At 40.4% G+C, this 21,284-nt stretch overlaps 1 protein-coding gene and 1 long non-coding RNA gene across 2 annotated transcripts in view; one reads left to right on the top strand and one right to left on the bottom strand.

The window, feature by feature from the left end:
• enpp2l (ectonucleotide pyrophosphatase/phosphodiesterase 2-like) overlaps window positions 1-21,284 on the top strand; it is a 34,332-nt gene that overhangs the window by 1,169 nt on the left and 11,879 nt on the right. The window contains exons 2-24 of the mRNA XM_013266400.3: window positions 784-889; window positions 2,135-2,284; window positions 4,272-4,397; window positions 4,480-4,540; window positions 4,682-4,779; window positions 4,975-5,054; window positions 5,253-5,372; window positions 5,679-5,734; window positions 7,389-7,454; window positions 8,323-8,395; window positions 8,498-8,606; window positions 9,829-9,954; window positions 10,042-10,073; window positions 10,185-10,312; window positions 10,679-10,757; window positions 11,535-11,622; window positions 11,942-12,108; window positions 12,241-12,298; window positions 12,538-12,677; window positions 14,536-14,677; window positions 15,370-15,447; window positions 16,824-16,956; window positions 17,674-17,827. Of these exons, the coding sequence (XP_013121854.1) occupies window positions 784-889; window positions 2,135-2,284; window positions 4,272-4,397; window positions 4,480-4,540; window positions 4,682-4,779; window positions 4,975-5,054; window positions 5,253-5,372; window positions 5,679-5,734; window positions 7,389-7,454; window positions 8,323-8,395; window positions 8,498-8,606; window positions 9,829-9,954; window positions 10,042-10,073; window positions 10,185-10,312; window positions 10,679-10,757; window positions 11,535-11,622; window positions 11,942-12,108; window positions 12,241-12,298; window positions 12,538-12,677; window positions 14,536-14,677; window positions 15,370-15,447; window positions 16,824-16,956; window positions 17,674-17,827 (2,370 nt within the window). The remainder of the gene's footprint in view (window positions 1-783; window positions 890-2,134; window positions 2,285-4,271; window positions 4,398-4,479; window positions 4,541-4,681; window positions 4,780-4,974; window positions 5,055-5,252; window positions 5,373-5,678; window positions 5,735-7,388; window positions 7,455-8,322; window positions 8,396-8,497; window positions 8,607-9,828; window positions 9,955-10,041; window positions 10,074-10,184; window positions 10,313-10,678; window positions 10,758-11,534; window positions 11,623-11,941; window positions 12,109-12,240; window positions 12,299-12,537; window positions 12,678-14,535; window positions 14,678-15,369; window positions 15,448-16,823; window positions 16,957-17,673; window positions 17,828-21,284) is intronic.
• Window positions 14,543-16,778, bottom strand: LOC112843429 (uncharacterized). The gene is made up of 2 exons (XR_003215752.1): window positions 15,354-16,778; window positions 14,543-14,706 (listed from the first exon to the last, which is right to left on the bottom strand). It is a non-coding gene; the product is annotated as an uncharacterized LOC112843429 (long non-coding RNA).

Here is a 21,284-nt window from a genome sequence, read left to right as displayed (position 1 = left end):
GGTCACCCTGCGTCCAAACTGTCTGTCAAGGCCAAATGTGGTCCGTGAGAGAACCGCCGATGTGAGTCACATTTTAGATCAAACATTTGTTTCTAAACTCAGTGTTTAGGTCATGGTCTAACTTATGGTTTGACTTATATTACTTCATGTAAGGTTTCAACTAATTAGAGTGTTTTTGTCATCTAAAATATTGAAGAGTAATAAATATCATAATGGAAATATTCCAAAAAATCAAGAAATGCTTTCACCCAGTGGACATCATGTAGTAGCAGAGGGGAACTCTGAATATGTAAATCTGTGTCAATCTTTTTTATTATTATTTGGGTAAAAGAGAAGAGAGACCATCAGGCTTGTGAGGAGATTCAACATCTGCGACTGTATGTGGATGTAAAAGTGCACCTGGTGCACATGGCACGGTAACTTGCACAGCTGTGTACGCTCCATCATTAACAGATTTTCGAGCAACAAAGTTGCCATCTAGTTGATTCTTCAGGGAAAGTCTTACTTATTTAAGCAAGAAAATGTCCAACTGCATGATTGTGTAATTAAACCTATTAAAAGCATTTGGAGCTACATAAAACAAAGCTCCAGTTACAATTCTTTGCTGCTTAGCTTCCACCTGAAATCTATGTTTTAAATTGTACTTTGGAAAACATCAATACTTGTAAAGTGTTGCTGAGCAAGACTCTAAAGCTGAACCAGCTCTAGAGATGCTCCAAGCCTGACCTTTGACCTTTATGAGTGGAAATGTGTTAAAAAGTAATGCTCTCTGGTTTTCTGCAGGTAGTGGTTGTGTTCTGTCTGTGGGGCATTGATGTCAGCAGAGCTTATGTGTTTCAAGCCAGCCGACCTTCAGAGGGAGGAGACAACCCGCCATCTCATACTAAAAGTGAGAACACACTTGATATCTTAGCAATGCTTATTCTGGGCTGTTGAGTTCAAAAAGAAAAGTCTTATAAGTGAGCTGAAGACTGATCTGATCAAATGTGGTGGAAACCTTTATTTCTGCATTTTGACCAAAATGACATTGATGTTTAAAATGTGTAGTGCCAAGTTACCAACTAGCTAAGACGCATCAAGGCTAGAAAAAACCCATCAAGCACACAAAAAATGAAATGTTATAAAAGGCAGGAGCAACACAGACACGGAGGTTCACTTCAGTGCCTTCATGTAGCTGAGGTGAAGCCTAGCACCGAGCTAGTAGCTACAGGCATACCGTGTTTGCATTCAAAGTGTTTGGTTTCTTACTGAGTTATCTCACTCTAATCATAGCAGGATATATGTGAATATATATCTGTATGTATCATATTTCCCCCTTAATGGTTGAGCCAATGTGAACAAAACTTTCCATAAACATCGTTAGCCATACAGCAATAATTAACATCTATATGATTCATTATCAATCGCAGTTATTTAGATTTTCGTGCTCGTCACCACCTGCAAATGCAATGTTACATTCTCCATGTTTGATTCATGTGTGATGTCACCCAGAAGTTTCTGCGAAGAATGTGAAACGCACCATCGGCTGGAAGGAAATATTCACACAGTGAAAATAGTAACTCTAATTCCATCTTTGAGCATATTCACGTGAGAGTCTGGGAGACTGATGGGATTGTTTCGCTTTCCGTGTGGACGTTTCAGGAACTGCATTTTACTTTCACCATGGACTCATTTGTCAGCCTGCAAAGTTGCTGCTTGTTTAATACAGATTTAGTTTATTCACCTTTATATTTGGATAATATCATTAATAAAGTTAAGGTACATCTGCTGAAAATCTAAGGTTTTATAAAAACTATTCAGGTGATCATTGTGCAACTCTGCAGCTTCAAACAGGAATGAGTGCGGTGCACTTACTTAACTTTAACTTCACATCATCAGGAATGTTTTATTCATGAGTTTTGACATCGAAGATCTAGATGACAAAAAAATGGTATAGGAAATTAATTGAATTTACCTTGAATGACTGTTATGGTGGAAAACCGAACTAGAACTTGTGTACTGTGACTTCTCGATCTTGCTTAAAGACATAAAAACACATTTTATATCAGAGCTGTACACCATTATACTTGGTAAACATTGTATCTGGGCATGTTTGCAGCATGTGTGTCTCACTGTGCCCTTCCCCTCCCTGTAGTCATTTCAGAGTGGGTCAGCTCAGCAGGCTCCTGTAAGGGGAGGTGCTTTGAGCTGGAGGTGGCCAGCCCTCCAGGATGCAGATGTGACAATCTCTGCAAAACCTACTACAGCTGCTGCTCTGACTTTGATGAGCACTGCCTGAAAACAGGTCAGTCTTCTACACCCTTGTTCACGTCTCTCTTCTTTTCTTTGCTTCCTGTTTTCTTACCCAGTCTGTGGCTCGTGGTCCAGAACTAACTGCATCTAACTGACTATGTAAACCCTTAAAAGCAGTTTAGAGATGTGTAACAGCCCAGTGAATGAATGTATCTACATATCTGTCTGAAAAAAACCTAATATTAAAAGTATAGATATTTACTACTGCATATGCTTCATATAGTGTCGAACATCTGATGAACTGCATAGAAAGCTCGGGATGAGTACTTTCTCTTGTAACACAGGGAAATTTAACAAAAGCCAAAATGCTCATTTTCATCTGATGCTAATTTAAATCTTGGTTGCATAAATCACATATAACTGTAGGTTCATCTTGAAAACATGAAGTAAACAACTGTGGAACATTTAAAAAAAATCTTCAAATGAATTCAGCCACCATGAGCTTCTTGTGGGTCTTCTTTTTAAAATGTATAATAAAAAGTCAGCATTGCTTGGGTATGGATAATCTGTAACACATTTTAGGACCCTCTGTTATGCAACAGAGATCTGAGATCTTAAAACGTCGGTTGGGAGAAGACAGTTAAATAGTCGAACAGGGTTAATTGGGGACTCGGAGGCAGCTGAACTCGGCAGAATTTAGCTAAAGTTGAACAAGCTGTCGAGGCTGCTGGAGGCAAGGCGTATGTGCAGCCTGAGCTTGTCTAACATGGGACTTGGAAGATGGTCATGGACCCACAGAGACACTGCATTACTTTCAAGGCTCAGTAACACAATGGTTTAATCAACAAGCTCTGTAGAGTTTGTACCACATGAGAAAACTCAACAATCAGTGAATGGAGTGAACATGCTGTCCAGGAGTTTGATTGCTGGATGGGTTTCTACACAAGAAGGAGACTCTGAGGACTTGTACCAGTCACACTGTCCAATTCCACTGTGCAGTGTGACCCATGGGTCCTTTTCCCACATGTTTTAAGACTTACTCCCTTAAGAGGAAGGGCCTCCTCTGGTTCGATTGGGTAGTGATTTTGCTTAAGAATCAAAAGAGTTCATTCTCAGAAGGAGACAAAAATCCTTTGAGATGCCAAATCCAACACAGAGCACTATCTGCTGTGAATAAGGGAACAGCTGAAAGTCATTTATTAATGGAAGTGGGTTCACACCTACTAACCAGGCTGTGTGAAGGTTCAGCATCAGTTTAGTGTCCCAGGAAACTTCACAAGTCTTACACGGAGCCAGTAAGAGTAACGCTATGATGTAATCAGATTGAGTTTGTCATGATGCAGCACACTGATGTGTTGTGTTTTGAGATATGAAACCCTTCCTGGTTTCATCTGAATTAATAGGGTAGGAAGCAGCTAATCAAATGCATCTATGTATGCATATCTAATCACAATGTCACAGTCTTCCCAGGAGAGGATGTCAGACCTCTGCTCAGGCTAACTGTAAAAAAATTCCCCCAAAAACAAGAGCTAGGGCTGAGAGGCCTCAATTCATTCACATGTTAAATTTTACACTTCATGATATTACAGGGTGCCAGGATAGAACTCTAATCTTTAAGAACGAGCATGGCAGCACAGATCAGGTTTGCAAAGTTGTGTCTGAATATATCGAAGAAAAAAAACCCAACTTCTGGAACAATGTCCTTTGGAGAGACAAACCCTGAGTGGACATGTTTGGCCATAATGCACAATGACCCAGTCAAAGTCAAGAAATCATGTAGATTAAACTGCTGTTGCAAATTATTAAGAGAGCTGTGCACAAACAAATATCCATCAACCTCAATCAACTGGAGCAACGTTGCAAAGACGAGTGGACCAGTGGACTAGACCTGCTTAAGTTATTGCTGCTAAAGTTGCTTCTACAAGCTGTTGAATCATTGCATGTGCTTAGATTTCCAAAGAACTGCAGAGAATCCTGTGAAAATGTTATTTTTCACACACGTAAATAATCAATGAACTGACTTCCTGTCTGTGCTTCAGAGGGAGGCTTTGAGTGCAAACCGGATCGGTGTGGGGAGGAGAGGAACGAAGACCATGCCTGCCACTGCTCAGAGGACTGCCTGGAAAAAGGAGACTGCTGCTCAAATTACAAGTCCATTTGCAAAGGTACATATCATCATTTTTAACAAAGTGACATGAAGATTAAATTTGCTTTCAAGTACGTGATGTACTGTGGTTTCCTCACAAGGTGAGACTTCATGGCTGCAAGAAGAATGCGAGGACATCAAGAGTCCTGAATGCCCTGCAGGGTAAGATTGACCAACCGTGTCTCTAAAAAAAGCATAATGGCTCCACGCCTCCTGTAGAAACCTGAAGCACCATTTTGGAGGATAACTGCAGTTTGGTGATGTTACCAGATCAACCAACTTTGTCATTCTTGTGCTTCTCAGCTTCATCCGTCCTCCTCTCATCATGCTCTCACTCGATGGGTTCAGAGCCTCCTACCTGAAGAAGGACCAATCTGTCATCCCAAACCTTCATAAACTTAGTATGTCTTTTTTTTTTAACTTTATCTGTATTTAAGTGATTTTTCTAGAGACAATAATTTCTGTATGTCCATTATATACCTTTTGAGAAGTTAAAATATACCTTGGTTGCTTGTGTCATCCTGTAAAATGCAGCTTTCTCAACTAGATTTTACTCTTTAAAATTCTTAAAAACATGACCTTTTGTTTGCCCTCAGGAGGATGTGGTACGTCCACGCCGTACATGCGACCAGTCTACCCCTCAAAAACATTTCCAAATTTGTACACCCTAGCCACAGTAAGTGAGCCAGCATATTTAATGGATGTTTCATGTTAGAAGTTACAGTAAAGCTAGTCTGTTAATGAGTACTCTGTCTGAAAGCTGAGCAAACACAAATGTTTGCCAGTATGTTCAAAATCCCCTTACACTCTGCTCGTGTTGCTACTCAAGTGTAGGACTCATTTTTAAAACACTAAATGTGCCATCCGTCTGCAGGGTCTGTACCCAGAGTCCCACGGGATCGTGGGGAATACCATGTATGACCCAGACTTTAACGCCACGTTCACCCTGCGTTCCAGAGAGAAACTGAACCACCGCTGGTGGGGCGGACAGCCTGTGAGTACAGTCTAGAGTCCAGTGTAGGAGCTGACTAAAAAGCAGGTGTAACTCTTAAAACATAAAATACAAATTAAAAAAAAAGTGCGCTTCTGTAAATATTGGTATTTGTACGTGTGCGTACCTTTGTAAGTACCCAAAGTGACACAAAATCCTGAGAATATTTAACACATTTGTGACCGTTTTGTCAACATTTTCTCTCCATAGAGTTGAAGAGCTTATGTAATGTGTTATGGTCACTTATAACAGTGTTTAAGAGGAACGTTGGATTTCTGGATTTCATCTCCTTTTGTTTCTGTTTTGCAGATCTGGATCACCGCTGAGAAACAAGGAGTGAAACCAGGCACGTTCTTCTGGCCTTGGTACTTAAGTTAGTACTGGAATGTTTTTCAATAGCTTTAGATATCAGACTTTACTGAGCCTTCCAGGAGTCACTTCCACTTTTTCAGGACTACTTATATTTATTTTGTTTGATTTTCATTAAATGTTTGATGTCCTCAGTCAGTTAAATGCACTTTTTAGAGGGATCCCCGGATCTCTCTTAATAAAATGCCCCCTCAGGGTTAAGTGGGGCTGGAGCCTATGACTCATAGGCCAAACAGCAGGGTACACCGTGGACGCCAGTCTGTGGCTGGCCTAACACCAAGCATGATCATCCAAAACATTATTTCTGCATTTGATATTTTGGCTATTGTATCTGCCTGGCAGTATTATGTTCCTCCTTACTGTAGTTTAGTGCTTGTACAAATGAGATGTGATCGTTGGTGGCTCAAGAGTTGGGAGTTCGCCTTGTAATCGGAAGGTTGCCGGTTCGAGCCCCGGCTCGGACAGTCTCGGTCGTTGTGTCCTTGGGCAAGACACTTCACCCGTTGCCTACTGGTGGTGGTCAGAGGGCCCGGTGGTGCCAGTGTCCAGCAGCCTCGCCTCTGTCAGTGCGCCCCAGGGTGGCTGTGGCTACAACGTAGCTGCCATCACCAGTGTGTGAATGTGTGGATGACTGGATATGTAAAGCGCTTTGGGGTCCTTAGGGACTAGAAAGCGCTATATAAATACAGGCCACTTACCATTTGGTGAATGTAGTGTTAGGTCCCACTCCATCACTCCTCCACTGTGACTGACTGGCTGACAGTGAGTGCAGATTTGAAGATCTTTCAACCTTTGACAACATTACAAAAACAAAATAAATAAAACTCGTTGACGTTATGCTGAAGCCTTCTTTTAGCATCCGTTAAATTGCAAAAGTACCAATGCGTTGGGGGAGTGGCTTAGGTGTGCATGTTGCCTAGGACACTGCCAGTTTAGGGAAACAGTGCAGAAAGGAGATATGATGTGGATGCTGGTGGAGCTGTTGTTCATTGTGGTGAAATCTTTCTACTTTTCAAATAACACAATAATGTACTATAATAAATAAAACTCTTTCTTTCAGGAGAAATAACGAGAGAACTTCAGGGCAAAAACAACAACAAATACAATACTGTAGCTGAAAAACTCGTGAAGATTGAGTCTGAAGCAGTGAGGAGAAGAGAAGTGATAATGGGATACTGGGCAGAGTCAAAGGTTTTAGTTAAAGTATTAAAATGTGTGACATCATTGAGTAACAGTGCTTCTGTGATGCTTTGTGTCATTAACTACAAACTGTTATTAAGTCTGAAGTAAAAGAGGAGCTTTTGATTTTGATTTCACCCGATGACCTTCAGCCGAGCTCGACCGGCAGACACGAAGCAGACAGATTCATGTCAGCGAGTATTTGCATGTCCATGACTCAATGATCACGAGGGCTACACATGAAGACGTGCACTAGTCACATCCTGAGACAGACAGACAATGGGACAATGCCCCTACACAGCCAGTCACAACAGAGGCCATTGAAGAGTCAAAGGAGTCAGAACAAAACAGCGTGTTCAAGGCGCAGAGATCTGCTGATTTACATTCAAACCATCAGCCTCAGTTATTTGGTGATGGAATAAAAATTTTGTCATATTAACATTTTAATCATCAGCTGATTTTTGTTTTCAGGGTGATTCCTCTTGAAAGGAGGATTTTGACCATCCTGCACTGGCTGCACTTGCCCGATGATGTAAGGTGTGTCCATATTTTTTTACTCACCAAACAACCCGAGCTACCGAGCAAAAACTGCAGCACTCGTGTAAAGTTTCTCTCATGTCAAAGTTTGTGTGTTGATTGTTGATGATTATCTGGTAGATGGCCTGTGCAAGCATTTACAGCAGTCAGGATCAGAATAGTAAAAAACGGGACGAGGATTGTCAAAATGTGTGAAATTACAGTTAGAAATAATATTAAAACAAAGATACATGTAGCTGTTTGTGGTTCAGTGGGGAACAACTATGAGAGGGTAGAATTATACAGACATGCAGTAAATGTGACTCAACTTATTAGCAATCTTTGAAAGTTTCATTACTCCACAGCACTGTGTGTCATTCTAAATAACATATACAGTCTTGTCTCTTGAACTGTGACAGTAAATTAGCATGTAGCTTTCACACACAAAATAATGTGTAAAATTACTCAAGAATGATAGTGACAGTGATATTGTAGGTGTGTCTGTTTAAGAGACTGCTGATTTATGTTTATGTAGAGCTAGTTTGGCGTCAGCGATGGGACCAGACAAGTGTCAAGTGGCTTTTTCAGCCATGTACATTGTAAATAGCAAAACAACCAAGACAAGACAGTGCAACACCAGACCGAACAGGACGATACAGACACAAGACAGTGCAAAGGAAATGTGCAAAATACTGTTGTATTGTGCAAAAAGTAGCTTGGTGTCTGAAGGTGTGTGATGCTGCAGATAAGTGCTTGGTAGTGACGTGAGATACTTGAACTCACACTGAAACAACAAAACCAGTCAAGGTTGTTTTTTCTACCTTGTTTAGTCATCACTGTTCCATGAAAAGTCTCACAGCACAGAGTTTTCTTTGTCATGTCTTTTCAGGCCGTATGTTTATGCTATCCACTCAGAGCAGCCCGATGCCTACGGGCATCGAATGGGTCCACTCAGCAGTGAGGTGAGCTAGGCCTGAAGATGGTCTAAGAGTTCTTCACTGGAGGTGCGATTAATAATGTGCAATAATCAATCATTTTGGTTTAAATTTAAATATTGTCCACAGCTGGACAACCCTCTGAGGGAAATTGACAACATCATTGGTCAGCTAATGAATGGACTGAAGCAGATGAACCTGCACCGCTGTATCAATCTCATCATTGTAGGAGATCACGGTATGAGCTCCACAGAAACCTGTTGAATTCTGAGGATTTTGTCTAATTAACCCTTTTATTAAGGTTCTTGTAAATACAGCACTAGTTTGCAACTGCAAACCTCAATGATTAGACAGTCCTCTATGTGTTGTGCTTGGAAGGAAGAACTCCTTTTCAGAGTAAGAGACCTTCTTTAGAACCTTCACTCCTTCACTGGGAGGAAGGAAAAGTGCTCAGGAAGTCCCCCAGCAGCCGGATCTGTAGCAGCATAACTAAATAATGTTTCAGGGTCACCTGATCCAGGTATGTGAACTGGTTCCAGAGGAGAGAGCCCTGATAGCTGAAGCTTCTTCTACTTCTACTTTTAGAAACTTCAGGAACAACAAGTAAGGTTACAGCCTGAGATGGAAGTACTCTAGTGGGATAATATAATATTACGAGACCTTTAAAATTTTATGGTGCTTTATCGTCCCAGAGAGACTTTTAAATTCAGTTCTGAATATTACAGGGAGCCAATGTTATTGGAGAAATACGATCTCTATTTACTACTCTCGGTGCAACAATTTGGGATCAACTTTGGGGTTTCACTGAACTTTTTCGGACAGCCTGGAAATGAGCAATTGCAATAGTCCAATCCAGAAACAACACATGCATGGACTAGTTTTTCAGCATGACTCTGAGATGGGATGTTCCTAATTTTCGCAATGGAAGGAAGAAGTTACACATAGACTTTTTATATGAGGGCTACAGAAAAAAGGATAGGTCAAAAATGACTCAACATTTCTTCACAATAGTTTAATTCAGTTCACTTTTATTTCTATAGCACCAAATCACAAGAGCAAACACCTCGTGCTGCTTTTTAGTATGAATGGAGACGCTACAATATTACAGAGAAAACACCAGATGACCCCCTATGAGCAGGCACTTGGCGACAGTGGGAAGGAAAAACTCCCTATTAAGAGGAAGAAACCTCCGGCAGAACCAGGCTCAGTGAGGGGCGGGGCCATCTGCTGTGACCGGTTGAGGGTGAGGGGAGAAAACCAGGACTGAAGAAACACTAGATCTGACCTCTTCTAGTCCACAGAAATGCCATCAAGAGTTGCATCTGGTTTTCATAGTCTCTATTAAAACTGTTGAAAATCACATGGTTCTTTTAAAAGACACACAGGTTCCTTCACTTGGAGTGTACTCTCAGTGTCAGCACCGAGAACCAGAAGTTACCAATGTCATTTCTATGTCTCAGGGATGGAGGAGGCCCACTGTGACAGGACAGAGTTTCTCAGCAGCTACCCACTCAACATAGACGAGATCATGCTGATCCCTGGCTCACTGGGCAGAATACGACCCCGTGAGCCAAAATCGACCACGTGTAAGCCCGCACATTTAAATAGCACACAGTGACAGATGTTTTTTAGATGCAAAACCTGCTTTATATTTCTCAAATTTCCATTTCCAGATGACCCAAAAGTTGTGGTTGCAAACCTCACTGTAAGTAACAAATGTATAAGATCACGATACAGCCTAAAACAAACTGAGACGCACAGCGGTTTGCTGTGTTTGCAGGGGTCAGGTCGTTCACCTTTGTATTTACTGTTTCAGTGCAAAATGCCAGCTCAGCACTTCAAGCCATACCTGAAACGGGATTTACCCAAGAGGCTTCACTACGCCAACAACAGACGGATTGAGGATGTCCATCTGCTGATGGAGAGGAAGTGGCACATTGCCAGGTAGCCTGTGATTCTAATCTGTCATAAACGGTGTTTTAACTACCAATAAATTGAGATCTTATCAAGTCTGAGGAAAAAACAGGACGAGTACAAAGGAAACTAGCAGCCTGCTAGACCCCTACTCCCCATTTTATTTTTTGATTTATGTCTGGTTAAATTTGAGGACTTTAAGTTATCCAGTTGACTGATATTTAGTGTTGAATTCAGTGGTTCAGTGCTCTTCAAGAAAGTGAGTTGAAGAAGGGATTTTTGAATTTTGTCACACTGAGCTACAAAAATCACAAACTGAGTTAGTTCCTGCATACTCCATGTTTGTTTCAGGTTTGCAGTTTTATGGATTTAAAAACGTTTCTCTTTTTGTTTCAGGAAAATGCCAGAAAAACCGAGGACTCGATGTGGTTTCTTTGGTGATCACGGCTTTGACAACAAGATAACCAGCATGAGGGTACTCATGTGTTATATCTGCTGTTTGCTCCTTCCGTATTTATATGTTAAAGGCATCGTGCGTCAAGCTTGGATACTTTGTTTGAATGCTTATGAGGTGATGCAGTAACCTACTGGTGTTTTCAGATTACTATGGCATATAAAAGAGGGATGGACCAATTTTGGCGTTATGAGTACTGCCATCCTGGGCTTTCTGAGCCAAATCTTACCACGTAGCATATTTTAAATCACAAAGCAAGCCATAGTATTTTAATATTTTAAAAAACCCACCTGCAGCACTACAGGCACGAGGGCTAGCTCAGTGGCTGGACCAGGTGAGTTAAAGCCTGACACGTAGCAGTTATAGGTAAACAGAATTTAAATAGTTAAGGACAGATGTGTTGTCAGTACAGATGTGATTGTTAAAGAACATAAAAGACTTTGTACCATTTTTAAGACCATCTACTGTAAAGTGACTGACCCTTGACGATGACATCAAGTGGTGGCTGAAGGAACTGCAGGTTTTGGAATTTAAGGTTCATTCGGCTTCATTTTCAGCCCCAGAGGTTACTTCTTGTTCCACACAGAGTTTTGTTTCGAGAAAAGTAGAATTTCAGAGAAGGACAAGAAACATGGCTGACTATTACTATTACTATTATTATTATTATAATTCATTATGAGGAATACATCTGTCTGATCTGATGTCTACACAATAGTTTTTCATAAAGTTTGTTTGAAAACTCCATGAGTTGATTTCGCTGTTTGATTTTTTTACATTTTCCTTCTTTTTTGCATGCAGACAATCTTTATTGGCCATGGGCCGAGTTTTAAATTTCAGAAGATGGTGCCAGAGTTTGAGAATATAGAGTTATACAATGTCATGTGTGGTAAGAATTCTTTTTTCTTGTTTTGAATGACAGAAAATATGGCCTAGATCAGGGGTGTCCAACTCCAGTCCTCGAGAGCGACTGTCCTGCAGCTTTTAGATGCATCCCTACTCCAGCACCGCTGAATCAAATGGTTGGATACCTCTTCGGCATGCCATCAAGTTTGGCAAAGTCCCAGTAAGAAGTCATTCATTTGATTCAGGTGTGTTGGAACAAGGATGCGTCTAAAAGGTGGAGTTGGACACCCCTGGCCTAGATAATTATATTAATGTTATTGTTACTATTAACAATAATAGTCCTCTGATTGTTTGTGCTTCAGACTTGTTGGGTTTGAAGCCAGTTCCAAACAATGGGACCCACGGCAGCCTGAACGATATGCTGAAAGATCCACCTTTCCAACCCAGCATGTCCGAGGAAGTCACGCCACCATCGCCGCCGTCCGACGCCGAAATCAGCCACGACCTGGGCTGCAGCTGTGACGATGAGGTCTGTGGGAGGCAGTAATGCCACAGAAATCATTTCTAACATCAGGTGGAATTCAGCTGATTTCAGTGTGTTTGTCACTTTCTTCTGTAACAAACAAAGATGAGGGAAAAAAACACATTTTATCATTTTCAGAACAAAGTGGAGATCAGTGGACCCTTCACTCGCGCATCAGACGGGCTCTACAGTTATAGTAAGTGTTGTTATCCACATACACACAGCTGCATTCAGGAAGCATCTGAGGAAACATGATTATTTGACAGTAAATCTAGATTTTCTTCATCATGATTCTTAAAAAAGCAATGCCTCCTGTTTCTGCTTTTATTTTTTGCCATTTTATTGATCAGTAGGAACTGCAGAGGACACCAACAGAATCACGTTTAATTATGATCAAATAATTTGGCATCGAGGTACAACATGTTGTTTTTGCAGACAGCACCCAGCTGCCGTTTGGTCGACCAGCGGTGATGTTTGACACTCAGTACAGTCTTCTTCATCATGTGGAGTTCATCAGTGGATACAGCAAAGAGCGAGCCATGCCCCTGTGGACATCATACACACTGCCACCACCGGTACACACACACAGAAACATATACATTTCTCACTGCCTCGTATATCGGTCAGCGGCGTTCTACGAGCCATTGATTGTCCCTTGAAAGTCACCTTAAACTTTATTTAAGTTTAAGGTTTATTTCTCTTGTTGGAATTTCATTACAATTATAAAAACTTCACAGGATAATTTTATAGATACACTTCCATGATATGAAGTGTATCCTGTTACCAGGATATTTCAGGCCAGTTGTTTGCTTACAATTAGCTGCTGTTCATATCAAGAAACTTAACCTGAAGAGTCTGCAGGTCATCACCGCCCTCTTCCTGTGGAAAGTCTAATTCTTGAATTTATAATCTTGTCTGTGAAAAGCACTTTAACACACCTTTTGCAAACTTTTTCATTTGGGAGTATCCAGAATTGACAGGATTATAAATGAGTACATCAGAGGCAAAGCTCAGGTCGAGGAGTTTGGAGATAACGTTAGCGAGACGAGGCTGAGGCAGTTTGGACATGTTCAGAGGAGGGAGAGTGGATATGTTGGAGGAAAGAAGAAGACCTCAGACGACGTCCATGGTTGTGGTCAAGGAGGATATGCAGAGGTGCCTGCAAGACACAAGAGGGCGCTTGGGATAGAAGAAGAAGAGGAAGAAGCCTTTCTGTGCAATGTTTCGAAGCTTTTCTTATCTTCTCAGAAGTCCTGCTATATCAGCATGTTTGAATGCACTTCAGGGACATGCTGGTGTTACTAACCCTGGTGCAATCACGGTACTTTATGATGATTAGTCAAAGTCAAATGTATTTATATAGCACATTTAAAACAACAACTGTTGAGCAAAGTGCTGTGCATTTAACATAGAAATAATTAAAAGAGATAAAAACAAAAAAGAAAATGTATGAAAAAGGCATAAAATGAGAAGATTTGAGTAAGAAATAAGACAAATAAAAGTAGTACAAACTCATTCTGATTTAAAAGCCAAGGAATAAAAGTGGGTTTTCAGAAAAGTGACTGGCAGCCAGTGTAAGGATGTTAGTACGGGGGAAATGTGGTAACTAACTGATGACAGCCTGACACCTGAGTAAAGACTATTACAAAAGTCTTTACTCAGGTCATTAGTTAAAAAAAGTTTGAAATGTAGCATTTATGGTCAAAACTACAGTGACTGTAAGAGTACAAGAGTAACTCTTGCATCTCTGCTTTTTGAACCCTTTCCTGTGCTTGCACGAATAGCATGTCCACACAGTAAACAGACTTCTTCTTCCTCCCTTTACTCTCAGACCTTTGTTCATATAAATGAGGTTAAAAACTCTGATGCAACCATATTAGAGGCACTCTGTACGTGGTGTTGTTTGCAGTGAGTGACTGTGTTTGTGTCACAGCAGGATGTGACAGAGCTCTGAAAACATGCAAACATGAAATCTCAAACAGCCACTGCAGTAAACACACTCGGTCTGTGATTCGGTGAACGTGCATGTTTGACTTGAACTCGTCGCGGGTTTATGTTGTGCAGCTGCTCACATATGGCACACCTGCTCTTTGCAAATACATCATCATGCATGAATGCCAAAACAACACGCAGACATGAGTGGAAGTAAACATTATATTAACACCCAGCATTGCATCTGAGTTTCACTCTCACTTTAACTGCTTTTTATCTTTTATCTTAGATTCTTTAAGCTGCACCAAATTGCAACTGATATTTCCTGGATACCATTAAAGACGATACAATTAAATGATTTATTAAAGGAAGAAAATATTAAACCAACCTCGCCCTATGTAGGAAAAAAGTCATCTCCCTGTTGTTAAATCATGAATGAACTGTGATTAACCACATTTTCAGTTCAGTTTCACTGTATGTTGTCACATGTCTGTCTCACAGGAGGACATGACTCCTATACCAGATGCTTCTCCGAGTGCTAAGTGCATCCGAGTCGATGCCAGAGTGTCAGCTGATCACAGTCAGAGCTGCAGCGCCTACAGCCAGAACACCCACCTCACGTATGGCTTCCTCTTCCCCCCAGGTAGCACCACAGGGTGAACTCAGGACCCTCTGTGCAGAAACATTCATGTTAATACACACTGTACAAAAATCATACATGTACAAAACCGGATCTTAGTATAAATGAGATTAAACTATATTATATTGACTTATTTGTAATGCAGATATTAATTGTAATTAATTGTAATTGAAAAAGTTGTTTAGGCTTTGTTGAGCTTTAATTCTTGACAGTTTAACTGATGTAGTCATAGAGGAACATTATAGAAAATAACATGTATCGATTATGTAAAAAAAAGTCTTGTGACACCAGGAGATTTCTTAAATAAGGATGGCAATCAGGGGCCCAGGAACCAGAAGTTCACCTTTCCAAGGAAGTTAGAGAACGACAGGAAGTGGACCAGACCACCTTGTTGCATATAATGGGGGAGTTCATTTGTCAAAACTTTGCATGTATTGTTAGCACCATAGCTTATGTTATTTAACATAATATAGTTACATTTAAAATGATATTTGTGGAGGAAAACACTGGAATTCCAGCGGAGTGTCGGGAAAATATTACATCATTACAATAACCAGACATTTCACTGGGTTAACTTTGACTCTCACCACTTCTGAGCGACGTTTCTGCGATGTCAACATCTCATATGAGCTTGTCTGGATATGTGCAAACAGTGGATGATAAGACAGGTGTGACTCACATGTTTGTGTTGACAGAGCTGGCAACATCTCCCGAGTCCAGATATGACGCTTCGCTCATCACCAACACTGTCCCCATGTATCCTGCCTTCAAGAGTAAGTCACCTCAATAAAAGTCAAAAATTCTCATTTTCACTTCAGCTGTACGGAACTGTAGCAACACGCTAACAGTTGTCTCAAGGTCTTGTAATTATACCAGGGACTGGGAATGTGGGAAGTCTGGTCTTTGCTGCATTCCACAAAATATGTTACATTCCCATACAAGATGTTTGTGCTTCAGTCTCAGTAACAGGCTAGTGAAACATTAAGACTTTACTCATTGAGCACTATTATCTTTGTCTGTAAAATAAAAATGTGCCACTGTTAGCTGGTAGTTAGCAAATTCCTCTTCTTGCTCCGAAAATCCTACAATGGACTAGAACAGGGGTGTCGAACGCCAGGCCTCAAGGGTCCTGCAGGTTTTATATCTCACCCTGGGTCAACACACCTGAATCAGATGATTAGTCCATTAGCAGGCTTCTGGAGAACTTTAAGGCATATTGGGGAGGTCATTTAGACATTTAAATACGCTGTGTTGGATCAAGGACACATCTAAATCCTGCAGGAGACCAGCCCTTGACGCCTGGAGTTCCCCACCCCTGGACTAGAACTTAGAACCTTAACCGTAGCATCTTTTTATGTCAGACTGTCTGAAATGACTGCATCTCTATTTGTGAATACTTATCAGCACTGAAGCTGCTGCAACAACACGCCCTTTGGTGACAGTCTTACTATTTTACTTTTTCACCCCCTCCCTTTGCATTTACAGTAAATTGTGACTTAAGAATAGTTTCAGAGTTAAATAATAAGTCTGACATCATGTGGAGCACATTTTCCTCGGTTAGTTTAACTGTCCTTGTGGAGAGGGAAATTGATTTGTGCTCCATGAGACACAGCACAGAAATGTGGTGATGTCAGGTCTGAGTGTGAATGGCCTGATACCCATTGTTTATACAGAGAGAGAGGCTTATCAGGAGAAAACAGACGCTCAGTCTCTGGATACCTGTCGCATGCATGCACCCATTATACTCTGTGTGCGTCAGCTGTGTCTCTGTTTGCGTCTGCTCGGCTAATAGGTTCTATATTAAGGCTATAAAAGGTTGCAGGAATAAAAGGGAAACCGCAAGAGCAGGATATGTTTCCTTATTTAGCACTGGGTTAGGATGTGACGCCTTAAGTCTTGTTATGGTCAGTAGATTTACAGATGTTTCACTCCACCAGTAAAACCTCACTTGTCCTGTTTTTATTATTTCTTTCTTTGAAGTGAAAAATCTACTCAAAAAGAAAACAAAATGAATATATAAAAATTCAGATACCGGACAGAGAGTGAGCTGCCTTGGCAGGTGTTTGTGCTCTTGGAGTGTTTCTTATTACTGATGTTTATAAAAAGTGAGAGTATAAACAGCATGTCCTATTTTTCTGTGGGTGTGCAGGAGTGTGGAGTTACCTACAAGGGACGCTGCTGCGGCGATATGCAGAGGAAAACAATGGAATCAACGTTCTCTGCGGCCCTGTTTTTGATTATAACTACGACGGCCTTCGAGACACCACCGAGAAGATAATAGAGTAAGTTTACTGCGGCGGCGTGCGATGATGGCGCTCGGTCAGCTAGCTGATAACAACTAAAGTAAGCGTGCATGTGCACATATGTGTCAAAACACATCAACACAAGGTTCAAGGTTCTTTTGTTGCCATTTGTGCATAAACCAGCGTAGAGCTCTCTTAGTCATAGTAGGCGTGTTAGAAAAGACAAGAATAAGTACAAGAGGGGTGGCAGTATGTACACAGGAGTCTGATTATATTGCAGATAGGATATGCACATTTCTGAGGTAGGAGTGAGTCCCTGATAATTCCCTCAGCGCTGTGTGTACATAGAGTCCATTTGTCCCTCCGATGCTCTCTGCAGTCTTTATGACCCTTTGCAGAGCCGTCGTCTCTGCCTGTGTCATAAATGCACTATAAATATATGGTGAGCATGTCGTCTCCATGTGAGGAATCATTTCTAAGTGATTAATAACTAAACAGCATGCTGTGGTTTTCACTTTGTGGAGCTTACATATTCTCAGAAGCCTGCATGTTCCACCAATGGTCCAAAGGCACAAGTGTTAAGTTCATTACTACTGGCTCTGGTTGTGGAGGTTATTTAATGTTTTACTAGACTTCAGATGCAACTTAGCTCCTAACGTAAGCAGTCACAGCAGTGTAAGTGATGAAGTATACCAGACCCGAGCTTCTCACTCTTTCACATTTTGCACGTGTCTCCGATCCCCCTCCTCGGTCCAGGTTCTCAGCTGATGGCTTCCCCGTTCCCACCCACTTCTACACTGTGATTACAAGCTGCCAGGAGGTGAACCAGACGGTTGATGAGTGTGAGGGAGCGCTAAAGGTTTTCTCCTTCCTTCTTCCTAACAAGCCAGACAACAGTGAGGCATGCAATGTGAGTAAGAATGAATTCGTGGCCTAATGGAGCTTTATTTTGTAAGGTAAAGACCCTCCAATCATTCCAGCAGGTGGCAGTACCTCCATATCTTTGTAGTGAATTCATTTGCACAGCGTGAGCAGCAGCATGGGAAAAAAATGACCTTTAACCATTTTTTATTAAGCTGTAGGTTTTCATTTGATCTTTAAAGATTAAAAAGATGAAAACATGAAAAACAATCAAAAGATTTGAAGGATGGTGCTTTGAATTTGAATTCCCAGGGAGTAAAGGATCGCCGATAGATAAACATTTACTTCTCTTGATTGCCATTTATCTTTTTCCTTTTTTTAAAGAGTAAATGTCAGATACTTTATGTAATAACTCAAACTGCAGTAAAATCATTTTGGGGTTGAAGAACTCACCTTCAGCTGGGTTTTGTCACAAATTTGTCACTTTGACCATATTTCTTAAAAACATTTGTAGGTGCAGCCTGATGTAGTATCGTAAAAAGAGGCAGGATAAAAATTCTGCTGTATCTTTGTACTAATCATAATCATTAATGACCTGCCTCGGGCACATCAGAGGATCAGAGACCAAACCAAAATTTCAAGGCTTACCTCTTTGAAATTCTGCATTTTATTATCATTATTATTATTATTATTATTATTATCATTATTGTTAACATTTCGTCTTTTGTCTTTGGGTAGTATTATTATTAGCTGGAGGCACTTATGACGTCTTGTCTCCCAACAGATGATCCATCTACACTGAGAGTAGAAATAAAGGAGAAAATTAAAGAAACACAGGCTTTTGTGCAGCTGCACATTCCAGTCAGTTACTACAAAATCCGATGGATTGTCTTGACTGGCCTCAAGCTATTTGGAAACCATTGTTTTAATTGCAATAATAATAATAATAATACCACTGGTATTATAACCTTGTGTTATATGATGACTCACCATGACAGTCAGATAGAAATATCAGAACACGTTTTATAAAAAACAATCAGTTCTAAGCCAGGAAAAGGTCATCATGCAGTATTCTATCACAAGTAAACTTATATCATTAAAAGCTTATACTAATTACTCAGTACAATTTTCCATTAACAGTGGGTTTGTCACTAATAACCTCTGACCTAGATTTATGATGACCTCGAGTCAAACATGAGTCTTTCCCGCGTCTGGGTGAGGTGGATATTGGAAGTACGTGTCAGGAGGAATGATTCAGTGAAACTAAACTGACAAAGATGAGTGTAGCTAGTCCTTTTGTAATGCTTTTTTTTTCATTGCAGCCAAATTGAGGTGGATATAATGGGCTTGGGTTCAGCTCCATGTTTTACATTTGAATCCACGACTCTGCGGGGCTATGTGAGCAAACAGCATGTTTATTGTCCATGTTCGTCTTCTTTGTTAGCACTTAGAGACTTAGAGCTTTTTAGTGTCATTGTGCAGTTTCTTGCACAGCGAAATTGGGTAGCTGAACCACAAAGGTGCTAAAGTAAGAAAAAGAGAAACCAATATACATCGAAGGTGGAAAAAATAAATAAATAAATAGAATAAAATAAAAAGCAGTGTGTATATATACATGTGTGAGTGGAACTATACACATGGTGTATGTGTAGGAAACATTGAAACAGACTGGGACCAAAATAATTGCACTTGAGCCAAAAATATTGCACAGAACATGGAAAGACTGAGAGCACCTGCCTAACACTAAAACTGTATATGTGTGCAATTAAATCAGAAATTCTTACAAAAAAAGATCATTTACTAAGAAAAAGAAGAACAAAATGAACATCGTGATCGTAAACCGTAACGATGCTATTCTGTACCATATTTCAGTAGAACTTTGATTTTGTGTCGGCAGCACTGGATTGCAGTAAAATAAAAGCAATCAACATGTCTGCTTTCTCCTGCATGAGCTGAAATCCAGCGATTGTTGTTGGTCCAAAGCCTCACTGCATCATGTCTTTGTATCTGCTTTTGTAGTTCAGGTGACAGTAATGATACAGTAAGGAGCTATAATACATCCTTACAAACAACTCATTAATCTTTCAGTGAAGTTTTAAGATGATGTTTTTCAGTTAAGAGCGTTACCACAGAGATGGATAAAAGTCTTATCAAAAGACAGTCACGTGACTGTTATGGAAGGAATTAAATGCATGCTGTTCTGAAATACTTGCATGTTGTAATAAGTTGCAGTTGATCATCTAATATCTGTGAGGGGATGTGTTGCAACACTGACATTTGATTAAGGCACCAGTCATGCTTTAATAAGCATGACTGGTGCTTTAATAAGCATGACTTACCCACGCTTTCTCAAATGATTATAAAGGCTCAGTGTAATTTGGAAGTATTTTATACATCCAAATGAAATAAATAAAATAACCACAAAGCCATGCGCAGCATTTCTTTTAATTCACTTTCTATTTCTAGTCCATTTTCTTATTCTGCGTCCAAGCTCAGTAACAATCTTACATGAAAGGTGATTAATGAACAGTCTGCTGTCCTGCGCGCTTGTTAATGGGCAGCTCTGTAAACATCTCCAAACTTTCCTGGGACTCTTCAGCTCCAGTGGTGAGTAGAATGAATGGAGCGGTCAGATTGAATGATGGAGCTTACACGATGCTTTTACAAACAGCTCTAAATATAAAACAGCGATTAGTTTGTGTGGTGGGAAATCCGTGTGATAAACACACTGCTCATGTTTATGCAGACCCTATAAATATATACTCAGTATAGGTTAAACTACATCCATTCTCGTGCCATGCTGTTATTGAGTTTTTATTAACCTAAACAGACAACAAACCTGTGCTGCAAATGCACCATTGAGTCATTTATAAAGAATGAGCTTTTGTTTATAGGCACCAAACTTGGTCTTTTTGTCTTCTGTTGGGTTGGACGGAGTAAAGCTGAACAACTGTGTCTTTCAAACAAGTTCATAAAAGTAGTTCAACATCCAAGAAGAAGAAGAAGAAGAAGAAGAAGAAGAAGAAGAAGAAAGCAGCATCAATGAGAAAACTTATGACATTTGTAAAGTTAGACTTTGGCTCACTCTTCCTTACATTCCTCCCTTTAGTCTTTTTTTCTTAAATTCAGCAACACTTGAGGGTTTCCAGGAAGAAAATGATCATGTTTAACATCACGTCAAAGCACCTCAATCTGATTTGACTCTAGACTTTGACTAGGCCAGTCTAAAACCATTTTTTTTGAGCCAATCAGAAGTGGACTTGCTGTTTCAGATCATTAACCTGCCGCATAACCCGAGTGCAACTAAGCTTCAGGGCTTGAACTAACGTTTGGACATTGCCCTCCTGGATTTTCAGAATTTATTGCTCCATTAATTCCAAAGGCCGTAATAGCTGCTCCCGAAACAACATGACGTGCTGACCATGAATTGTTTTGTGAAATTCAACTGAATTTCAGGAAAAAATTATTTTGAGAGATTGTAATAATAAGCAACTTTAAGCAGAGTG

This window comes from Oreochromis niloticus, linkage group LG22, assembly GCF_001858045.2.
Source record: "Oreochromis niloticus isolate F11D_XX linkage group LG22, O_niloticus_UMD_NMBU, whole genome shotgun sequence".
Lineage (NCBI taxonomy): Eukaryota > Metazoa > Chordata > Actinopteri > Cichliformes > Cichlidae > Oreochromis > Oreochromis niloticus.
The sequence above is the reverse complement of the archived record's forward strand: the minus strand, read 5'-3'. Positions and strand labels throughout refer to the sequence as shown.